This window comes from Jaculus jaculus, chromosome 14 (assembly GCF_020740685.1).
Source record: "Jaculus jaculus isolate mJacJac1 chromosome 14, mJacJac1.mat.Y.cur, whole genome shotgun sequence".
Taxonomy (NCBI): domain Eukaryota; kingdom Metazoa; phylum Chordata; class Mammalia; order Rodentia; family Dipodidae; genus Jaculus; species Jaculus jaculus.
In genome coordinates, this window is record NC_059115.1 from 46920427 (window position 1) to 46941997 (window position 21571).

A 21571-nucleotide genomic window follows, 5' to 3' on the forward strand; every position below is an offset into this window, starting at 1 on the left:
TTGTTGTTTTGAGGTAGGGTCTCTGTCTAGCCCAGACTGACCTGGAATTTATTATGTAGTCTCAGGGTGGCCTTGAGCTCATGGTGATCCCTCTTCTTCAGCCTCCAGAGTGCTGAGATTAAAGGCATGTACCACCACACCCAGCTGGATAACTTCTTATTTACCTCTGACAGCTGAAAGTCCTACTGCACATTAATATTGGGACTGAAATGAAGTAAATTGTGTATGTTATCTAGAGAACAGCTATGAATTATGTTTTTTAAAATTTAAAGTGTCTTTGTTTATCTTTTGAGGCATGGTCTCATGTCGTAGTCTAGGCTGGCCTCAAACTCAAAGTGATCCTCTTACCTCAGCCTCCCAGTGCGGAGATTTGAAGCATGAGTCACCATACACAGCTCTTCCTTTTTTAAAAAAAATATTTATTTATTTTAAGCTAGAGAGAGAGAAAGAGAGAGAGAGAGAGAGGAAGGATATGGATGGGCACAACAAGGCCTCTTGCCACTGCAAACAAACTTCAGATGCATGCGCTACTTTGTAAACCCGGTTTAACGTGACTACTGGGAAATCAAACTCAGGCCATCAGGCTTTGTAAATAAATGCCTTAACCACTGAACTATCTCTCCAGTCCCTAGATTTTCTTTAAATAAATATATGTCTAAAAATAGTGGCAGTCATTTTATTTAACAGTCATGAATCAAATCTGTTCTCTGTTGTAGCACACTATAGTAAAACCAGTCATAATTTATAAGGTTAGCTCATGATGAGTTTATTGAGTAACAGAAAAGTCAAAACAAAAGATGATATAAAATGTATGTATAAGATTCAAAGGAGAAAGTTCTTTAAGAAAATACTTTTTCAGGCTAGAGAGATAGCTTAGTGGTTAAGGCACTTGCCTGCAAAGCCTAAGGACTTATGTTCAACTGTCCAGGTCCCATGTAAGCCAGATGCACAGTGATGCAAGTACCCAAGGTCATACATGTGCACAAGGGGGCACACATGAGTTTGATTGCAATGGCTCATTGGTTAGCCTTATAAATAGAAATGTTTCTACAGAGGGTAGGCAGTCTCTGGAGGGCCACCACTGTCTGCTCCAAGCAGGTAACAATAGATCTTACACGGCTACAAGGACAGGAAAAAGAAACATCAGCAAGATCCAGTATAGCACAAAATGACCTCATTACTTGGATCAGTTGTTTTGTCAAAGGAGTAGTGTTAGGTACAGTGGCATGCAAGACACCACCTCACATATATAAGGTTCATATATATATATATATATATATATATATATATGTAAGACTTCTCATCCTGGAGTGCCACTGTTGTTGAATTGCTCCTACACATCTCTTTACCTATTACAGCAGTCTTTTCTCTGTGGGGCCAGGCTGCAATGTTGAGCCCAGTGCAGGTCCAGAGGGAAGCAGAGGCATGCTGTAGCCTGTATAGTTCCTGCTGCTGGATCCATCCCTGGTTTTGACAGGTTCTAGGCCACTACCATGGTGCTTACTTTTATCAGCCATATCTGGCTGCTAAAAAGGCCTCAGACTAGTTAAATATTCTACCCCAGTACACCCCAAGAAACTGCCTAGCCCAGCATTGGCTGTCTATTAACCTTTTACCTAGAAACTCTGGGTTGACAGAAATCTTGCCATATTTGCCTTCAAGTGACTTGGATAGACCCTTTATCTGCTTTGCTCACCTCTCAGTCCTACTTGATTGCTTTTGCACTTTATGGACCTGATTTACATGCCAGTCTGTCATGCAGACCTGCCAGAGCCTTTCCTGCCTCCCATAGATCATTGCCCCATTGTGGGGCTCCAGTCCTGAGGTCCCTGCTAAATCAAGCTCTCTTGATTCTCCTGTGTACACAGTCTAGTCTGTCCCTGTGTACTGGATATCAGATACTACCTTTCTCTTGCCCAATGCCCACAGTAATGCCTTCCTTCCTCTGTTGTCTTCCTGTCCCTGATATTCATGGGGACCTCAGTCTATGATAACCAAGAATCTCTACTGGATACTTGAGTCATATGAGCCAGTCCCTTTGTCTCAGGAAAGGATAAATGGTTACATTACTTAGTTTCTTTGCTTTTTCCACACACAGACTAATCCTATGTCCCATAGCATTATGAGCCAGGCTGTGAGGGCTCTTCCATTCCTTGTTTAATGTCTTCCCCAATTCACGCAGCTCACATGCAGAGTATTCCCCAATTATCATAGTTTCCTGTGCTGGCTCATGAAGGCCTCTTGTCTGCATGCTGAATCATGTAGCTTCCCTTCTTCTGTAGTAAAGGTCACCTCTCAGTGCTCTCTTCTCTTCCCCCTTTCCTGCCTCACTGTCCTCCTCTGCCAATGGCTTCCAAGCTTATTGAACTCAGGAAGGGCTCATTGACACACATCTAACTTGTGCTCTTTCTCTTGCATCCTGTCAGCTGTAAGACATGATAAGCCAACACCTCCATCTCATCTTCCTCTTTTTCCATAACTAGCAGATAGCACTCACATGTAACTCCTTTTTTACATAAGCAAGTGTTTTCTGGGAAGACGGCTAAGCCTCAGCTGAATGTCTTTTTATCCATTCAGAGGCCACAACTGACAGCAGGGCCCATTTCCTATATGACATTAAAAAAAAAAAAAATATATATATATATATATATATTTGTGTGTGTATGTATATATGTGTGTGTGTGTGTGTATATGTATATATATATACATATACATACATACATACACATATATACATACACACACACATTTATTTATGAGAGAGGGAAAAGAGAGAGAGGGAGAAAGAGAGAGAATGGGCGCTCCAGACACCACCATGTACATCTGTCTTATGTGTGTTCTGAGGAATTGAACCTGGGTCCTTAAGCTTTGCAGACAAGTGCTTTATCTGCTAAACCATCTCTCCAGCCCCCTATATTACTTTTAGGGACTGTGTTATATTTTCTACTCTGTGAGCTGTTTTGCGTACATTTCTAGGCTCATGTGGGAGAGCCCATTCATCAAAAGCATGCCACCTTTGACCACATGGAAGAAGATGAACATCCTGAGTCTTCTTCCCTCCTCCCTCTAGGATGGTGTGTTTCATTTGCAAGAAATAGCAGTGTTCTATGTTTGTCATAATGCAGTACTGTTTTGTTTTGTTTATTTTTTGAGATAAGATCTCCTTGTGTAACCCAGGCTGTCCTGAAACTTACTATGTTGCCCAAACTGGACTTAAACTTGGGAGTATTTCTTCTGCTCCAGCTTCCCAATGCTGGGACCACAGGTCTAAGGCACTATTCCTTGTATGATGCAGCAGCTGAAAGTAGCAACTGACCACAGAGGTGCCATGATTGGTCAGCTGGGCTGTCTGAGCAGGTGTGCACATGTGCACTTGTTGGTTCTATGCACTTCACATGTGCAGGTTAATAAGCAGCCTTTACTGAATGTGAGCATGCAGTTTTCTAGACAGGGAAGAAAGTGAAGACTTGTATTTCCTGTCAAGAAGGTCAGCACACTCAGTGATACTGGCACTATGTTTGTGACATATCAATAGGCTAGGACATGCTTATTTTCAAACCTTGACTGTGTCAGGTCCTTCATATGTTTGACCTTCAGTTTCCTCATTTAGGAAACTAGAAGGGAAGTTCCTAATTCATAGGGTTAATGATGTATGTTAGCTGAAAATTGAAAAGATTGAAACCTCTATCCCTCAGTTTCCTCAGAACAAGTGGTTACCTCTAAGTCCTATAGGAATAAAGTAACCAGACATTACAGGGGATATGAAACTAGCCTGGTGAATAATTGGAACACTCTCCAGGACAAGGGAAGCTTAATTTGAACTTGGGTTGAAAATTAGACAGTGGATGAAAGGTTGTACATTTTGGGCAAAAGGAATGCTTACAAATTTTCATTTGCATTGGATTAATTTTGTTTGGGAAAATATGAAAAAAGTATGTCATCTTTATAGCAAATAATGCTTTTTTATTTTATTTTTATTATTTATTTATTTATTTTTGGTTTTTGAGATAGGGTCTCACTCTAGCTCAGGCTGACCTGGCATTCACTACGTAGTCTCAGAATGGCCTTGAACTCATGGCGCTCCTCCTATCCCTGCCTCCCAAGTGCTGGGATTAAAGCCCATGTGCCACTACACCTGGCTTTAAGAATGCTTTAAAAAAAAATTTTTTTTAATTTGTTTCAGAGACCCAGAGAGAATGATTTTTTATGTGGGGGAGGGGGAGAATATGGGCACACCAGGGCCTCCAGCTGCTTCTAACCAACTTCAGACGCATATGCCACCTTGTGCATCTGGCTTACATGGGTCCTGGGGAATCGAACCTGGGTACTTTGGCTTTGCAGACAAGCTTAGTTATTTCTCTAGCCCCAAGAATGCTTTTTAAATTGGCAGTAGTCTAAATTTGTGCTGAGAATAGTAACTCCTTGTTTTAAGTATATACTTCTTTTTTTATTTTTTAAGTATATACTTCATACTACAGCTGAGAAATTTAAGAGCTTCAATAGCATGTAAGAATTTGAGGATTGAAAATCTTGGGACTGGAGAGATGGCTCAGAAGTTAAAGGCACTCACTTGCAAAGCTTGATGGCTCGGGTTTGATTCCACAGTACCTGTGTAAAGCCATATATACAAAGTGGCACATGTATTTGGAAGTCCCCCCACCCCCTGCAGTGGTAGGAGGCTCTGAGGTGCCCATCTTCTCTCTCTCTCTTTCTCTCTCTCAAATAAAAATATATATTAAAGAAAAGAAAAACTTTTGACCAACTCATTCTTACAGCTGAGTATGTATTGCTATTGTTGGGACATGACTTTATGTTCTACCAGGGCTTGATATAGAAGTAAATGACCCCATTCTGATTAATGACCCCATTCTGATTAATTTGGCACAATGTTTCTGTCTTCTCTCTATTTTTTTAAGGCTCAAATGAGCTATGAAAATTAATGTTACAATATTTGCTAAGATATACACTTTGATAATGCATTCTCAGAATTGAGAAGTCTGCCTAGTTGTCTACTATTCTGTGTGTTTTAAGATGATAGACACCGTTGGCTTTTCTTTCCAGGTGACTTTGTGAGTAGAGATCTTTCTTTGGGCCTAACATGGCCTCCTCCTTTACCTTTGCTTTTCTTGACTTCTTACCTGTACAACTTTAACTTTAGACAGTGGATCCAGACCCAGAAAGCCACAGTTGTCCAGCTTCTGTGATATATAGTTAAAAAGAAATTTAACTTTCATTGTGTACAGCTACCAGCTTATGTTAGTTTTCCTATTCTGGCTTGTAGCCAGCAAAAACATCTCCAATCCAGTGCTTCTAGAGATGGGAGCAATTTCTTAAGTGCTTTCAGCCACGAGCAGTCTGTCAGTGAGAGATTATTGCCCAGCCTGGTCTGCTAATAGGGAGATTTCAGATAGTCAAAGGATTGTAATTTAGAACAACTCAATCTTGACTTCATTTTAAACTATATTGTCTCGAGTTGCCGAATCTTTGCATATAGGAAAACACATTGTTCTTCGCTTACCTTTCTTTTAATGGAAAGCCAAAGAATGTGTTCTCTGCCCAAGTACTGACTACTGTTCTCTGTGTTTTCCTTAGGATGTCATGTTTCTGTGGGTTGTAGTCACTTCTGTGAACTAAAACATTCAGGGCTGTCATTTCAATTCCAGCACACTTGTCAAGTGCCCTCATGAGTCAGAGATCCTAGCTAGGCTCAGGGAAGAGTCATTCTCACATGGGAGGGTTCACCTATACAATTTATCAACCCAAAGAGAATCTAACTCTGGAGGATTTGACACCCTGGGGACAGCCATTAGTGCCTTCCTGCAGTGAAAGTAGTTACTGTGGCTAGTGTGCAAAGTACCTTCCTTGTTTTCTGCTTTGACCAGACAGAAAACTGCTTCAAAAAAAAAAGTCACTTTTCCTGCAGTGCCTTTGAGCTGAAATAATTGTCCTAGATTTAGGCCTGAGCAGCTGTTTTATACTTCTAGGATGTGTGACAAGACCACAACCTAGGTAAAGCCCACAGGAGGCAGAGACTGAGCTGTAAGCTTCTGGCCGCTGGCCATGTGATATCCTCTAAGAGAGCTTGTTTTTTCCTTTGCAGATAGCTGCTGGATAAGTTGCCTAGGACCAGGTAGAAACGGAAGTCAGTATGAAAGAGATGTTAGCTACCCCAGCTAGCCACAACATAGGAGCACCCTGGACAGCACAGAAGAGATTGTGTGACCTTGGTGACAATACAGTATTGGAGGGATGGTGGTTTTAGTGTGCCTTTACATTGTCAACAGCTACTAGCTAGGTTATCTTTTACCATATTTATTATATAGAATTCTGTGAAAATAGTTTGGATAAGGCTTACAATTAAAACATAGCTTTTTGGATGGGGGGATTGCTCAGTGGTTAAAGGCACTTGCTTGCAAAGCCTGACAGCTGGTTCAATTTCAAATCTCCACAAAAAGCCAGATACCCAAAGTGATACATGTATTTGGGGTTTGTTTGCAGTGGTGGGAAGAGGCTCTGGAGCTCCCATTCTCTTTCTGCTCAAAAAATAAATAAAAAATATTTTTAAAAATAAAACATAGCTTTTGAAGAAAAGTTATAATTTTCCCTTTTCCAAGATGCCTTGCATGTGAATTTTCTCTTTAACAAAATTCTCTTCTCCTTGGTTGTTTAAAAATATAACTTGAGGGCTGGAGAGATGGCTTAGTGGTTAAGGTGCTTGCCTATGAAGCCTAAGGACCCTCATTCAATTCTCCAGGTCCCATGTAAGCCAGATGCACAAGGGGGGGTCACATGCATCTGGAGTTTGTTTGCAGTAGCTGGAGGCCCTGACATGCCTATTCTCTCTCTCTCTAATAAAATACATTTTAAAAAAATGTTCATATAACTTGAGGGGCTGGAGAGATGGCTCAACAGTTTTAAAGGCACTTACCTGATGGTCCAGGTTCAATTCCCCACTACCTACTAGGTAGGGAAGCCCAGAGCTTCCTGAAAGGGACCAGATCTAGAGCTAGACCTTGACAGTAGGCTAGGTTGAATAAGAGAGGAAAGAGGAACCCATTGAACAAAGGCCTAGAAAGAACTAGAGAGCACTGAAGGTGCATAGCGGGGAGCTGGACAACAGCCATGTACCACAAGATGAATAGCTGAATGGAGAGTCTGGGATCCCAGAGATGGAGAAGAAATCTTGAAGCTAGTCTGAAATGCTAGAAGTGTGAGAGGATGGGCTTTCTGGTGTTGGTGGAGAAAGGGCTGGTATAAGAACCACTTCTAGAGAAAAATCAATAGAATTTTGTGGTAGATAACAAAATTGTAAGTTGTCAGGTGATTACTTTTACTGTGATAGGCATTTAATCTAAAAATGCTGAATTTGAAAACCTGCCAATGTAAGTATTTTTTCAAACGAGGATAGTAGAAAGCTACTTTCTTTATTATAGTTATTTATGTATTTGAGAGTGAGAGAGAGGCAGATAGAGAACGAGCATGCCAGGGCCTTCAGCCGCTGTATATGAACTCCAGATGCATATGCTACCTTGTGCATCTGGCTTATATGAGTTCTGGGGAATTGAACCTGGGTTCCTTTGGCTTTGCAGGCAAGTGCCTTAGCCACTAAGCCATCACTCCAGCTAAAAAGCTAGTTTCTTTTAGGCAGTTTCAGTTAGAAATTGAGGCCCAGAGAGAACCAGGAAGATGCTACTCCACATGCCACCTCACCCTGACACAAGAATGGAACTTGTACCCGCTTAAGACTGATCTACAATGCCCTTTGCTGTCCACAGACTAGTATGCTACCTGGGTAGTCAGCCTAAATGGGCTGGCTCATGTGGGCTGGCTCTGGGATCTGGCCCTCCAGATCTACAAACCAATCTGGTCTTATAAAGGCTTGCTGTCTTCCTTTTGCTAGCTCTGCTCTGCCCCACTCCACTCAGCTGTGTTCTGCTCTTCTGGTTCTGCTTGACTCTGCCTGCCTCTCTTCCCTTGACCACAGAGATCTCACATGTGAGTCTGGCTTTCTACTCACCCAGGCTGGCTGGGTCGGCGTAGGGGGATAAAACTGTTTTTGGTCTGGGGGAAGGAACTCTTCTGCTTGCCTCTGCTTCTGCTTTATACTTTAGGGTCACTTCTCAGTTTGATTACATGCATGATTTTCCTCTGGTCTCCTAATCTGCCACATGAGTGCATTCACCACCCTGTGGGTACTTTCACTCTCTCCAGGTCTGCCACCTGTGTGATTGTTTGTTTGTTTGTTTGTTTGTTTTTCGAGGTAGGGTCTCACTCTGGTCCAGGCTGACCTGGAATTAACTCTGTAGTCTCAGGGTGGCCTTGAACTCATGGCGATCCTCCTACTTCTGCCTCCCGAGTGCTGGGATTAAAGGCCTGTGTGATTTCTTTAAACTCAAGGAACCATGACGAGAACTTTCTTCATGACTTGTTTAAGTCTCCTATGTATACATCTAAGTTCTAGTCTCCTTGTGCTTGACCTATGTACCTCATGAAAAACACAGTTTAACTCCCCTTCTCATGCTTGTGATTTTATTCCAGTTTTCCCTCTAAAACTGCAATTACTCTTAAATGAACCTTATAAACTGTGCAGTGTTTCTACAAGAGAGCTTGTTTCCTACTTCCCACACGTCTATTAATGCTCTAGCTTTTCTTATATTCCAGTCTCCCTTAAATAAACCCCACAAGTTGTGATTTATCCCTAAATAAACTTAACAATTTGTAATTTGTCCTTCTTGAGTCCGTCTTTATCAGTTCTTAGTTAAAAGTAGGACAGAATCCAAACTTGGAGTTCATAAATTTGGGGGACTCCTTTTGAACCCCCAAAATCCTATATCACTTTCAAGGTATTTTGCATCAACCACTGAAAAAACAGAAGTTCCTGCTCTTTCAGAACTTAACTTCTAACCAGGCCTGGCAACACAGCTCTATAATTACAACTATTTAGGAGGCTGAGGCAAGAAGAGCATAAATTCAAGACCAGCCTATATTGCAGAGTGGGTCAAGGTCAGCTTGAGCAATTTAGTGAGACTCTATCTCAAAAGTAAGAACTAAAAATAAGAAGGCCGAGGATATAGCTTAGTGGTAGAGTACTTGTCCAGCATTCAAAAACAATTGAGCAAAAAAATTACTTTCTAGTGTTAATTATATTAAAATTTTAGCTGCAGCCTTATTGGGATCTTGGGATGTTATCATCTAGCTTGTGATTCTTTTATCTGCTCAAAGGCACCTAACGGTCAGTGCTGCTGCTCCAGCTTTAGTCACTTGCCCCCAAGGTTAGTATTTGGCACTCAGAGCTCCTCCAGTATTGGTGCTCAGTGGTGAAATTGGTTGGATTAGGATTTGGTTTATTTGAGCTGGGTGTGTACTTGGGAGGCAGATTTAGGATCATCATGAGTTCCAGGCCACCGAGACTACATAGTGAATTCCAGGTAAGGTCTTACCTCAAAAGACCTTACCTCTAAATAAACAAAATAAATAAATAAAATAAAGATTTTGTTTATTTAACCAGGCGTGGTGGCACGCCTTTAGTCCCAGTGCTTGGGAAGCAGAGGTGGAAGGATCACAGTGAGCTGGAGGCCAGGTCAGCTTGTGCTAGAGTGAAACCCTAAAACAAAACAAAACAAAGATTTGATTCATTTAACAAGGAGGTGAGGGAACTAATTAGGTTTAACGAGACCTTAATACTTGATGACTTTTTTTTCCCAAGGTGATTTTTGTCAGCTTAGCTTTTCAGTACTATTTCAGTTTTAAATTAGTTTTTTTTTTCTGTTTTTTTTTTTTTTTTTTTTTTTAAATTTTATTTATTTATTTGAGAGCGACAGACACAGGGAGAAAGACAGATAGAGGGGAGAGAGAGAATGGGCGCGCCAGGGCTTCCAGCCTCTGCAAACGAACTCCAGACGCGTGCGCCCTCTTGTGCATCTGGATAACGTGGGACCTGGGGAACCGAGCCTCGAACCGGGGTCCTTAGGCTTCACAGGCAAGCGCTTAACCGCTAAGCCATCTCTCCAGCCCCTTTTTTCTGTTTTTTTAAGATGAAAAAGTTTGTTCTCAGTAATTCTTTGAAATAAAGTATTGCCTTAAGAGAAGTTTGAGTCTGGGGCTATGTGGCTTAGTAGCTACAGGTTGTAGCACTAGGAAGCCCCGACATGCTCATGTATACACATACACATAAATAAAAAAGTTTAAACATAAAATATGATTTTCTGGATTACTTTGAAAGCTTGAATTATAAGGATATTATCTAAGTAAAATTATGGCACATTTATTTAGTTTAGAAATTTTCTCCTTTAATTGGCTTGTTTATTCTTTTTTAATTTTTTGTTTATTTTTATTTATTTGAGAGTGACAGAGAGAAAGAGGCAGAGAGAGAAAGAGAGAGAAAGAGAGAGAATGGAGGCACCAGGGCCTCCAGCCACTACAAACAAACTCCAGACACGTGCACCCCCTTGTGAATCTGGCTAATGTGGGTCCTGGGGAATCGGGCCTTGAACCGGGATCCTTAGCTTTCATAGGCAAGCACTTAACCACTAAGCCATCACTCCAGCCCGCTTGTTTATTCTTAAATGATTAAAACTCTGAGCTGCTTTAAAAATATTACCTCTCAATGTCTGAATTTCCTTAAGAAATCAGATTTTTTTTTTAAAGGCTGATTGGATGTTTTTTAAATTTTTCTTTCAGGTAAAAGTGCAGTTTTAAAGTGTCTCTTGGATATTCACAAAATCTTTCAGGAAAATGACCCAGCTTACATCTTGAATGACCTCTATATCTCAGACTACTGTGTGTGGATTCAGAAAGCCCGGTAAGCTCTACCTCACTTGGGGATTATTATATTCATACATTTTTTTAAATGCCACATACCAATAAGAAAAAATGTGTAAAGGCTTGGGGAATACGTTTCAAGTGAGAGAATCCCATATATGAAGCACTTTAGAAATAACTGCATTTGGGGACTGGAGAGATGGCTTAGCGGTTATGGCACTTGCCTGTAAAGCCCAAGGACTGAGGTTTAATTCTCCAGGACCCACGTTAGCCAGCTGCACAAGATGATGCATGCATCTGGAGTTCATTTGCAGTGGCTGTATGCCCTGGCACACCCATTCTCTCTTTCTCGCACTCTTCCTCTCTCTCTCCCATTCTCTGTCTTTTTCTTTTTCTCTCTTACATAAATAAATAAAATTAAAGAAATTGCTACATTTGGGGGCAGGAAGATTGCCACAAGTTCAAGGCTAGCCTGGGCTACATTAGCCCATAAAAGTAATTTTTTTTGTTTTGTTTTATTTTTCAGGGTAGGATCTCACCTTAGACCAGGCTGACCTGGAACTCATTCTATAGGCTTGTCTTAAACTCAGTGATCTTCCTACCTCTGCCTCCCAAATAATAATTTTAAAAGAACAGAGAGAAATAGCTCGAACAACATATGGGGTGCTTGGTGAGTTTGCTTAAGGTATATGTAGATGGGTAAGAATTCATTATGTTGAAAGAAATTGGTATTGTTGGTTGGGTACTTGTATTAGATACTGTCTGTGTTTCTGGGACAGAATATCTGTCAGAAAAAGCTAGAGGGAGGGAGAATCTCTTCTGGCTCCCAATCTAAAAGCCCCATCTTAGCAGAGAAGGCATGGTGACTAGAGTGGCTCTAACCATGGTAGGACAAGCCTATGGCATGGCTTCTTCACATCTTGCAAGATCTGGGAGCAGAAAACAGATTGAAAGGGAGGCCAAGCTGTAACCCTCAAAGGTCTACCCTAGTGGTCAAATGCCCAAATGCTAGGTTCCATGTTCCAAAAATTCCACAACCTTCAAACAGTACCCTTAGCTAGGAATAAGAGTTCAGATACCTGAGGCTGTGGGTCACAGTCCACACTTAAACCTTAAAAGTATTCATGTAGAAAGCTATGGCTATTCATTGCTATACTCTTAACTGTCTGATGGGAAATCTTAATCTAGGTACATGAACCTGTATCTGAAATTTGTTTGTAGAGGGGTGTGAGTGTGTATGAATGTGCACTCACATTTACATGTGGAAATATTATAGAATGCATTTATAAATAGAATTACAAATGGAATCTAGTCCAAATGAGACCTTTGTTTTTGCTAACTGACCCCTGGTTTGCAGTGTCCATTTTTTTCTTTTCTTTCTTTGTTTCTTGAGGTAGGGTTTTACTCTAGCCCAGGCTGCCTGGAATTCACTATGTTGTCTCAGGGTGGCTTCAAACTCACAGCAATTCTCCTACTTTTGCCTCCTGAGTGCTGGGATTAAAGGCATATACCACCACACCATTCAGTGTCCATTTTCCAAAATTTAAAAAATAGCCTTACCAGGCATGGTGGCACACACCTTTAATCCCAGCACTTGGGAGGCTAAGGTAGGAGGATTGTTGTGAGTTCAAGGCCAGCCTGAGACTACATGATGAATTCCAGGTCAGCCTGAGCTAGTGCAAGGCTGTGCCTCAAATAAACACACACACACACAGCCTTAGGCCTGGAAGATGGCTCGCAGTAAAGATGCTTGCTTAAAAAGTCTGCCAGCCTGGGGTTCAATTCCTCACCCACCTACGTAAAGCTAAAGAGGCATTTGATTATACCAGCAAGCAACCCTGCATACGTGTGTGTTTGCATGTACCCACAAAATAAGTAAATAATTTTTAAAATGTCCTTTAAAAACATCACAGCCTAGTAGCATGGTTTTTGCAACCATAGCTATTGAAGTGCCTAAACACTCATGATGGGCCTCGGCACTTTATATGTCAAGTTTTCTTGGTATGTAAAGCATTTGCCATTGCCTCAGTTAAGGAATCATAATAGGTTATATATGCATTTGAAAATGCAGCAAGGTTTTATTAGTGAAGTAACTTAGACCTGGCCAAGCGATCCATTTTGGTAACAGGGGGCTGTTAACTGGGAACCTAAAGAAAGCTCTTGATTGGAATGATTCCCTGATGATGTAGAACAAGATAGAAAACATTTTTGCAGATTTAGAAGAAAAATAATGATGACGGTTTTATTGTTACTGTAATTGGTAAATGAATATGTCAGCACAGCTTTTAATACCTATTTGAGCCATGGTACATAATTTCTTTCTGTTTTTGAAATTCTACCTCTCTTCTTGGCAGCTCTTTTTGGCAGCTGTCTCATAGTCCTAGCATCTGCATTGGGTCTCCTTTGCAACCCACAGTTCATCCTCATGGCTCTATCAGGTCTTCACACAGGGGCTTCCAAAAGACCAAAAGCCACACTGTCCGGTTTCTAGCAGCAATGACCTCATTTCTCAGTACCAAATTTATTGTAGTAGTTAGCTTCAAGTTGCTGGTAGAAAGTATCCGACCAGCTTATGGGAGGAAAGGATTTATTTTGACTTACAGACTTGAGGGGAAGCTCCTTGATGGCAGTGGAAAACATGGCATGAGCAGAGGCTGTACATTACCTCAGCCACAGTAGGTGGTAAACAGCAGCAGGATGGTGAGCACTATTTCTTTTTCTTCCTGTTCATAAGGAAGCAATATATTACAGAGTGCAATATGGAAAACCTTGTGACCACCTGTAGTGTGGGAAGTGCTCAAGGATTGCTCAAGATCGTGCCTGGTGACATGCAGCAGGCGGTATCATTGTGTGCGGTGGAAGTCTAGATTTGGCCAGATGGAAAACTGAATCTCTAACCCCCGGGGTCATGCTGGACTGCCGTCGCTTAGTTTAATCCTCTTGCTAATTGAGTTTATCAAGTGTCTTGCTGCCATGTCCTGCTGGTACTCTCATTTTCTTAATAAAGTTAAATAGAACAGTCTGTTATCTGTGTAGGTTGTTTTTTTCTGAGGTTAGAGATTTCACAAAGAAAAAAAAATGTCATGAGCATTGAGATTTTTGCTAGGATCCCATTTATTTTTTGTTTTTTTGACATAGGGTCTCACTCTAGTCCACGCTGACATAGAACTCACTATGTAGTCTCAGGGTGGCCTTGAACTCACAGCGATCTACCTACTTTTGCTTCCCAAGTGCTGGGATTAAAGGTGTGCCACCACCACGCCTGGCTCATTTACCTAATTTTGATTAAGATTCTTTCATCCTTAGTTTTATAAGCATGGTTTGACTGTGCTTTCTAATACTGTTAACAATAACATTCTTATTTCTAAGTTAAGTATATTTGAGTGTATATTCATGATTTTCTTAATAAATTTCTCTTTATCTGTGGCTGTCTGGCTTCATGTGGAGAATTACTGAAATCTCACACCTTACTCTTACATGTTAAAATAGTTGTGGGTTGGGGACATGGCTCAGTGAGTAACATGCTTGCTTGCTGCAGGAGCATGAGGACCGAGTTTGGGGCCCTGGCATCCACATAGAGTGTTGGTTGTAGCAGCATACATCTGTAATACCAGTGCTAGGGAGGCAGAGACTGGCACATCCCCAGGGCTTGCTGCCAAGCTTGTCTAGCCTAATCAGTGAGCTCAGGATTCAGTGAGAGACCCTGACTCAAAAAGTAGGGTAGTGGCCAGGCATGCTGGCACACACCTTTAATCTCAGTACTCAGGAGGCAGAGGTAAGAGTTTGAGGCCAGCCTGAGACTAGATAGTGAATTCCAGGTCAGCCTGAGCTAGAGTGAGACCCTACTCTGAAAAACAAAAAACAAAAAAAACAAACAAACAAAAAAGTAGGAAGAAGAATCATAAGGCTTGATGTTGACCTGTGTCTTCCACATACATGCACATGTATACACATGTAATTACACACAAACATAAACATTTACAAAAAAGTTGCATATTTTCTTTACTCTGGGTGTGATGTTTTTGATTATAGAAATGAAATCTATATACTTTTTTTGCAGTATCAGTCAAATATGAAATTCCGACCTGTACAAAAGGACAATATCCAGTTCTATAGCAAGACAGTTACTTTAGCTTAGCAAATGCTTGCTGGATTGCATTCTTATGTTGAATTAGTGAAGTAATAGCAACAGTTAATAGAAGTTTTGTCTGACTGTGAGGTATTTACTTTTCCCTGTGATGATATGCATGTTGTAGATTATACTTAAAAAAATTTTCACTGCAAAGCTCTTGGATTCTTTCTTTCTTTTTGGTTTATTTGTTTTTTTGAGGTAGGGTCTTACTGTAGCCCAGGCTGACCTGGAATTCACTATGTAGTCTCAGGGTGGCCTCAAACTCACGGCAATCTTCCTACCTCTGCCCCTCAAGTGCTAGGATTAAAGGTGTGTGTCACCATGCCCAGCCTAGCTCTTGCATTCTTATTGTGAGTTTCAAAGTCTGCCAATTATTTTTCTTTAAAAATTATAGGTTGGAGAGATGGCTCAGTGGTTAATGTACTTGCCTGTGAAGCCTAAGCCCTTGAGTTTAATTCCCCAGTACCCACATAAAGTCAGATGCACAAGGTAGCACATGCATCTGTAGCTCATTTGCAATGGGTATAGGTCCTGTGACCCCATTCTTTCTTTCACTCTATCTGCCTCTTTCACATTCTCTTTCAAATAAATTTAAAAAGTCCCCCCCCCCCCCAAGCTAGGGTCTCACTCTCGCCCAGGCTGACCTGGAATTCACTATGTAGTCTCAGAGTGGCCTTGAACTCATGGTGATCCTTCTACCTCTGCCTCCCAAGTGCTGGAATTAAAGGCGTGTGCCACCACGCCTGGCCTTAAAAAGATTTTATTTTTTAAATTTTTATTAACATTTTCCATGATTACAAAATATATCCCATGTTATTTTTTTTTTTTAAAGAGGGCTGGAGGGGCTGGCAAGATAGCTGTGGTTAAGGCGCTTGCCTGTGAAGCCTAAGGACTCAGGTTTGACTTCCCAGAACCCATATAATCCATATGCACAAGGTGGCACATGTGTCTTGAATTTGTTTGCAGTAGCTAGAAGCCCTGGTGTACCCATTTCTCCTCTCTCTCTCTCTCTCTCTCTCTGTCAATCTTTCTCTCTTTCTAAATAAATAAATATATAATTTTAAAAAGGGCTAGAGAGATGGCTCAGCAGTTAAGGTATTTTCTGGCAAAGTCAAAGGACCCAGGTTCATTTCCCCAGTATCCATGTAAAGCCAGATGCACAAGGTGGTACATGTGTCTGGGGTTTGTTTGCAGTGACTAGAGGCTCTGGTGCATTCATTCTTTCTCTCTGCCTCTCTCTCTCTTCTGCCTCTTTCTCTCTCTCAAATAAATAAATAAATAAAATATAAATATAAATATTAAGCAAAGAAAAAAAAACGATACTCCACTGTCAGTCACATTTAGAATTATGAGTATGGTGCCCAGAGCAAGAGACATTCCCTCATGCCCACTGCTAAAGATTGCTCAGGTGATGTGCTTGAAGTCATGGCTTGTACCAGGTAGGCCTGTGACAGTCTTCTGGTTTCATGTTTGTCCACATAAGCCTCCTATACAAGTTGTTGTCTTCACCCATGGAATGTGGAGGAAAACCCCAATAAAAACAACTCTTTGTAGAGGGGATGAATTTAATGATATATTTGTTTTTTGTTTTTTTTTTCATAGATGTTCTCATAGTACTTGGTTGAAAGGTCACTGGGTACATTGCATGTCTTTCCCATACTGGAGTAATCTATTTTTCTTTTTTTTCCCCTTCAGAATGTCAATAGCCATGTGAAAAAGTGACCAGCTGGGTCTGTCATAGTTTTTTATATACACAGCATATTTTTATTGAACTGAGTGGGACCTATTAGTGCCAGCTGAAGGAGTATTGTTTTTCACTTATTTTTATTTATTTGAGAAAGAGATATAGAAAGGGGGGGTGGGGAGAATGAACACGTCAGGGCCTTCAGCCTCTGCAAATGAACTCTAGATATGTGCACCCCCTGTGCATCTGACTTATGTGGGTTCTGGGAAGTCAAACCTGGGTCATTGGGTTTTGCAGGCAAGCACCTTAACCCCTAAGCCATCTCTCCATCCCTGAAGGAGTATTTTTTATGTTAAAAAGCCGTGTTAATGATTTAAAGGGTGCTATGTGCCAAGACTTGGTACCAGTTTAGTAGTATTGAGAAGTGTGGGCCCTTTAGAGATGATTGAGTCTTTAGGAGTGATGGTTGTCTTTCTAAAAACATTCCTTGCCTCCTTCTCTGCCTTGTCCCACCCATTCCCATCTGTTCTTCTGAAGTGTGGGACCCAGCATGTGGCTCTCACCAGAAGCTGAGCAGATATGGTGCTGGGCTCTTAGTTCTCCTGAACTGGGAGCTAAAATAAATTACCCAGCCTCTGGTATTCTGTTAGAGTAGAAAATAGATTAAGACATTCTAGAGAAAGACTTTCAGTTGCGAGCTGAAAGATCAATAGCAGTTTGCCAAAGGCTGGGGATATAGCTCAGTGGTAGAGTCCTTGTCTACATACCTTGTGTTTGATACCCTGGTTAATCCCAAGCACTGAGAAAAAAATTAAAATTTATACCAGGCATGATGGCATAAGGCTGTAATAATAGAACTCAGAAGGCCAAGGCCAGAGGATCAAGAGTTTGAGACCAACCTGGGTTACATATGAGACCCTATGTCAGAAATCCTCCATTCAATTAAAATACTAAAATAGTTGGTCAAATGGAGATGGGGAGGTAGGACCAAAGTATTATAGGCACTAGAATGAAAAGGTATGGTCCTTTCTGAGGACTCACAAACTCAGTGTGGGCAGTGCAATATGGGAACAGGGAGGAGATAGATGAGGCTAAAAAGGCTCATCTTGAGCCATGGCCCCTTATTCTGGAAGTATGGAGCAGTTGAAGAGCTGCTGCTATGGACTATCTGTGTGAGTAACATCTATTCACTCATCTTGTACAGAGCTCACTGGAGTGGGCAGGGCTCAGGACTGGAATGGAAGGCTGTTTGGGGACATCATGATCCAGGCATAGGGTGATGGTAGCCTGCGCCATGGCAGTGAGACTGATGGCTGAATAAAGTGAGTGCGGACTGGGGAGATAGTTCAGTGTTTAAAGGCACTTGCTTGCAAAGCCTATTGGCAAGGTTTACTTCCCCAGTGGCCATGTAAAGCTAGTTGCACAAAGTGGCCTGTACATCTGAAGTTCATTTATAGAGACAAGAGGCCCTACACACCCATTCTTCTCTCTCTCTTTCTCTCCCCCTCTCCCTCTGTCTTTGTTCACAAACAGGTAAAATTTAACAAAGGAGAGAAGTCAATGAGACACATGCAGGAGTTCCTAGAAGGGGTTGGGGAGAAGGGGAGGAATGAAAGCTGAAAGCCAGGTTGTGTCTTGGCCAGTGAACTGGACCATTGAAGGTGTATTTGCCAAGATTTAATAATAGTGGACAGGGAGTAGGTTGGGAGAAATGATGAGATGGGCGGTCTTGGCATTGCTGACTTCAGGCCTCTAAGGAACATCCAGAAAGACATGGCCAAGAACATTTGGATCACAGCTGGACAAGATGTCTGGGAGAATTTAGACAAAGAGAGGGTATGAGTTGAATAGCAAATGTAAAAAAAAAAATGCTGTCTGCTTGCCTGGTGTGATTATAATAGCAGTCAGGAGTGGCTGCATTCCAGGCAGGGGAAATATCCATGCAGACAAGACAAGGCAAACATGGACAACACGTGTGACACACGTTTTCGGCTTGTAGTGATGTTGTACTGGAAGAGCAAGAACGGATGTGAGGCTGTTTGTGTTTGGATCACAGCTTAAACTTGCAGGGTCTCTTTATTGCAGAATAAGAGAGTCTCTTCTTAGTCTGTGGCCTCAAGGTTTTAGTAATGGGGCCAAAAAAGGAAACTTCTTAACTAGGGCTCAACTTACAGTCAGTTGGTTACACAGGAGAAACTCACTCAGACTTTGACAGTGGAAACTAGGTGTCTTAGTAGACCACACTTTGTCCCTGTAGAGCACAAGTACTAGAGGTGGCTGGGCTTGGTAAGTAAGCCACATGGAAGTGAGGTTTGTGGCTTGCCGTGGCCATGGTCTCCTGGCCTATTGCTTTCTGTTGTCAGTGCTGCTGTTCTGTCTTATGTGTACTCATTCTTACTTTCAGTGTGTGCTAAGCACCTGGTTTGTAAGTCCAAGGAGGATTCTCCTGTTCTTGGGGTGACGGGGCACTTGTGGAATGTTATATGCATGGCCCAGGATCCGTTTTGGTAGCTGTGAGAGGCATTCTTGAGAAGAGTGTGCAGGTCATCACTAACTACACAAGACCATTTTGAGCCAGAGTGAGTCTGCAGAGCTGGGAAGAGTTGATGTGGTTTGATTTAGGTGTCCCCATAAACTTAGGTGTTCTAAATGCTAGGTTCCCAGCTGATGGAGATTTGGGAATTAATGCTTCCTGGAGGCAGTGTATTGTTGGGGGCGGGCTTATGGGTGTTATAACCAGTGTCCCCTTGCCGGTGCTTGGCACACTCTCCTGTTGTTGTTGTACACCTGATGTTGGCCAGGAGGTGATGTCCGCCTTTGCTCATGCCATCTTTTCTCCCTGCCATTATGGAGCTTCCCCTTGAGTCTGTAAGCCAAAATAAACCTTTCTTCCCCACAAGCTGCTCTTGGTCAGGTATCTTCTGGCAACAATGTGAACCTGACTGCAGCAGTTGAGTAGCGCAGTCCCCATGCCAGCCATGTTCATAGTGAGTCTGCAGAGCTGGGGAGAGTTGAGTCCCCTTTGTACTCCTGTCCGCCATGTTCACATTGTGGAGCACTGTGCCGGCAGAGTGACAGGCAGACACTCCAGGTGGGTTTGCTTGTGTATGGCAAGTTACTTGTTGGAAAAATAGTTACATGTAGAGTGTGACATTAGCTGTGAATGATTAGCATGTAGAAATTTCTAGAAGCAATTGTGCATAATTTCAAGCAAGTTAGCCCTCCCTTGAGTTGAAACCATTCTTGGTACAGTGCTTGTTCTGGCATGTCAAGTTGCTCTTCAGTTTTACTGTTTGTTTTTAATTAAATCCACAAGTTCATTCTGGATGGAAGTGGGTCTTATCTCCATAAGAGATTAGTACCTGCCAGTAGTACTCCTGGAACCTGCTCAGTGTGGTTTCATGAGAAGGGTTTACTTAGTGGTGCTGTTCCCTTATCTCCAGCAGCTCAACAGTGCCCATTGGGACCATTTCTCTTCATGAGACCTTGCTTACAAGAAACGTGCCTCTGCTTACAAATGTTCCTACAGATGCAGGACTGAAGTAGCCCTTTGTATGGGTGTGACTGCTCCTGTCACAGAGAACTATTTACTATTTTATATAGGTTTTTTGTTCTTTTAATTTATTTATTGTCATTTTATCCTCCTTGAGATAAAATATTTATTTTTTTTAAAAGGAAATAAGTTATTTAAGAGAGAGAAAAAATGGGGAGAGAGAATGAGCACACCAAGGCCTCTCTAGCCATTGCAAATGAACTCTAGATGTATGTGCTATCTTGTGTATCTGACTTACATAGGTCTTGGGGAATTGAACCTGGATCCTTATGCTTTGCAGGCAAGTGTCTTAACACTATGTCCTCTCTAGCCCTAAAATTTTTATTTTTAATTCAAGCTTCCAAATAACCAACCAGTTCCTATTACTCTAATCTTTATTGAGAGCATATTGGTCATAATGAATCAGTGTCAGCACATTATTATTGACTGAGGTTTATTTAGACTCCTTTAGTTTTAAACTAGTGCCTCTTTTCCATTCTAGGAGACCACGTTTTGTTTTGTTTTTATTAAGTCTTGGAGCCCAGGAACTGGAGAGGTAGCTCAGTGGGTAAAGTGCTTGCCTTTGATCACTAGTACCCATCTACAATCCTAGGCATGGTGTGCACACCTGTAATTGCAGCGCAGGGTACCCAGAATAGAGCAGGTCCCTAGAGTCTTCAGGATAGCCAGTCTCATCTAATTGGTGAGCTTCCGGCCAACGAGACCTTACTTCACAAAGGTAAACAGTACCTGAGGAATGACACCCAAGGTTGTCCTCTGGCCTCCATGTGTGCATATGCACATACACACATGTGCACACACACGCACATGTCTTCCATGTGCAACACACACACACACACACACACACACACACACACACACACACAAAGAAGAATTGAGCCCAAGTTAGCTATCTCAGTTTCCTTGGCATTTCCTCATGCAAGAGCTTCAGTGCTCTTGAAAGGTATTGAAATATGCTGCTGAGATACTCACATATTCATGGGGCTTGCTAATATAGACATCTGAGTCATAAGGATTTTCAGAAACTTTAGAGTACATATTTATTACTTTTACATACACATGTTACCCTAAACATTATGTTTCTGAAGTGTTAATAAAATAGAGTTTCTGAAATCAAATTGGAAAAGGCTGTGCATTTTTATATTAATTTTTTTAAATAGTTTTTTATTGTTCTTTATTTATTTGAGAGAGAAAGAGTCGGGGGGGGCGGTGGTGGAAATTGGCGTGCCAGCCCCTCCAGCCACTGCAAACAAACTCCAGATGCATGCACCCCCTTGTGCATATGGCTTATCTGGGTCCTGGGGAATCAAACTTGAGTCCTTTGGCTTTGAGGACAAGTGCCTTAACCACTAAGCCATCTCTCCAGCCCATATGAATTTTTTTTAATGTGAGGTAGTTGGAGGAGAAAGTATGAATAGAGGCCTTGAAGAAAGACAACCTT

At 41.7% G+C, this 21571-nt stretch overlaps 1 protein-coding gene across 1 annotated transcript in view; it reads left to right on the top strand.

Moving 5' to 3' along the window:
• Shq1 (SHQ1, H/ACA ribonucleoprotein assembly factor) overlaps positions 1 to 21571 on the top strand; it is a 134561-nt gene that overhangs the window by 77465 nt on the left and 35525 nt on the right. Inside the window, exon 10 of the mRNA XM_004651508.2 lies at positions 10681 to 10801. Coding sequence (XP_004651565.2) covers positions 10681 to 10801 — 121 coding nt within the window. The remainder of the gene's footprint in view (positions 1 to 10680; positions 10802 to 21571) is intronic.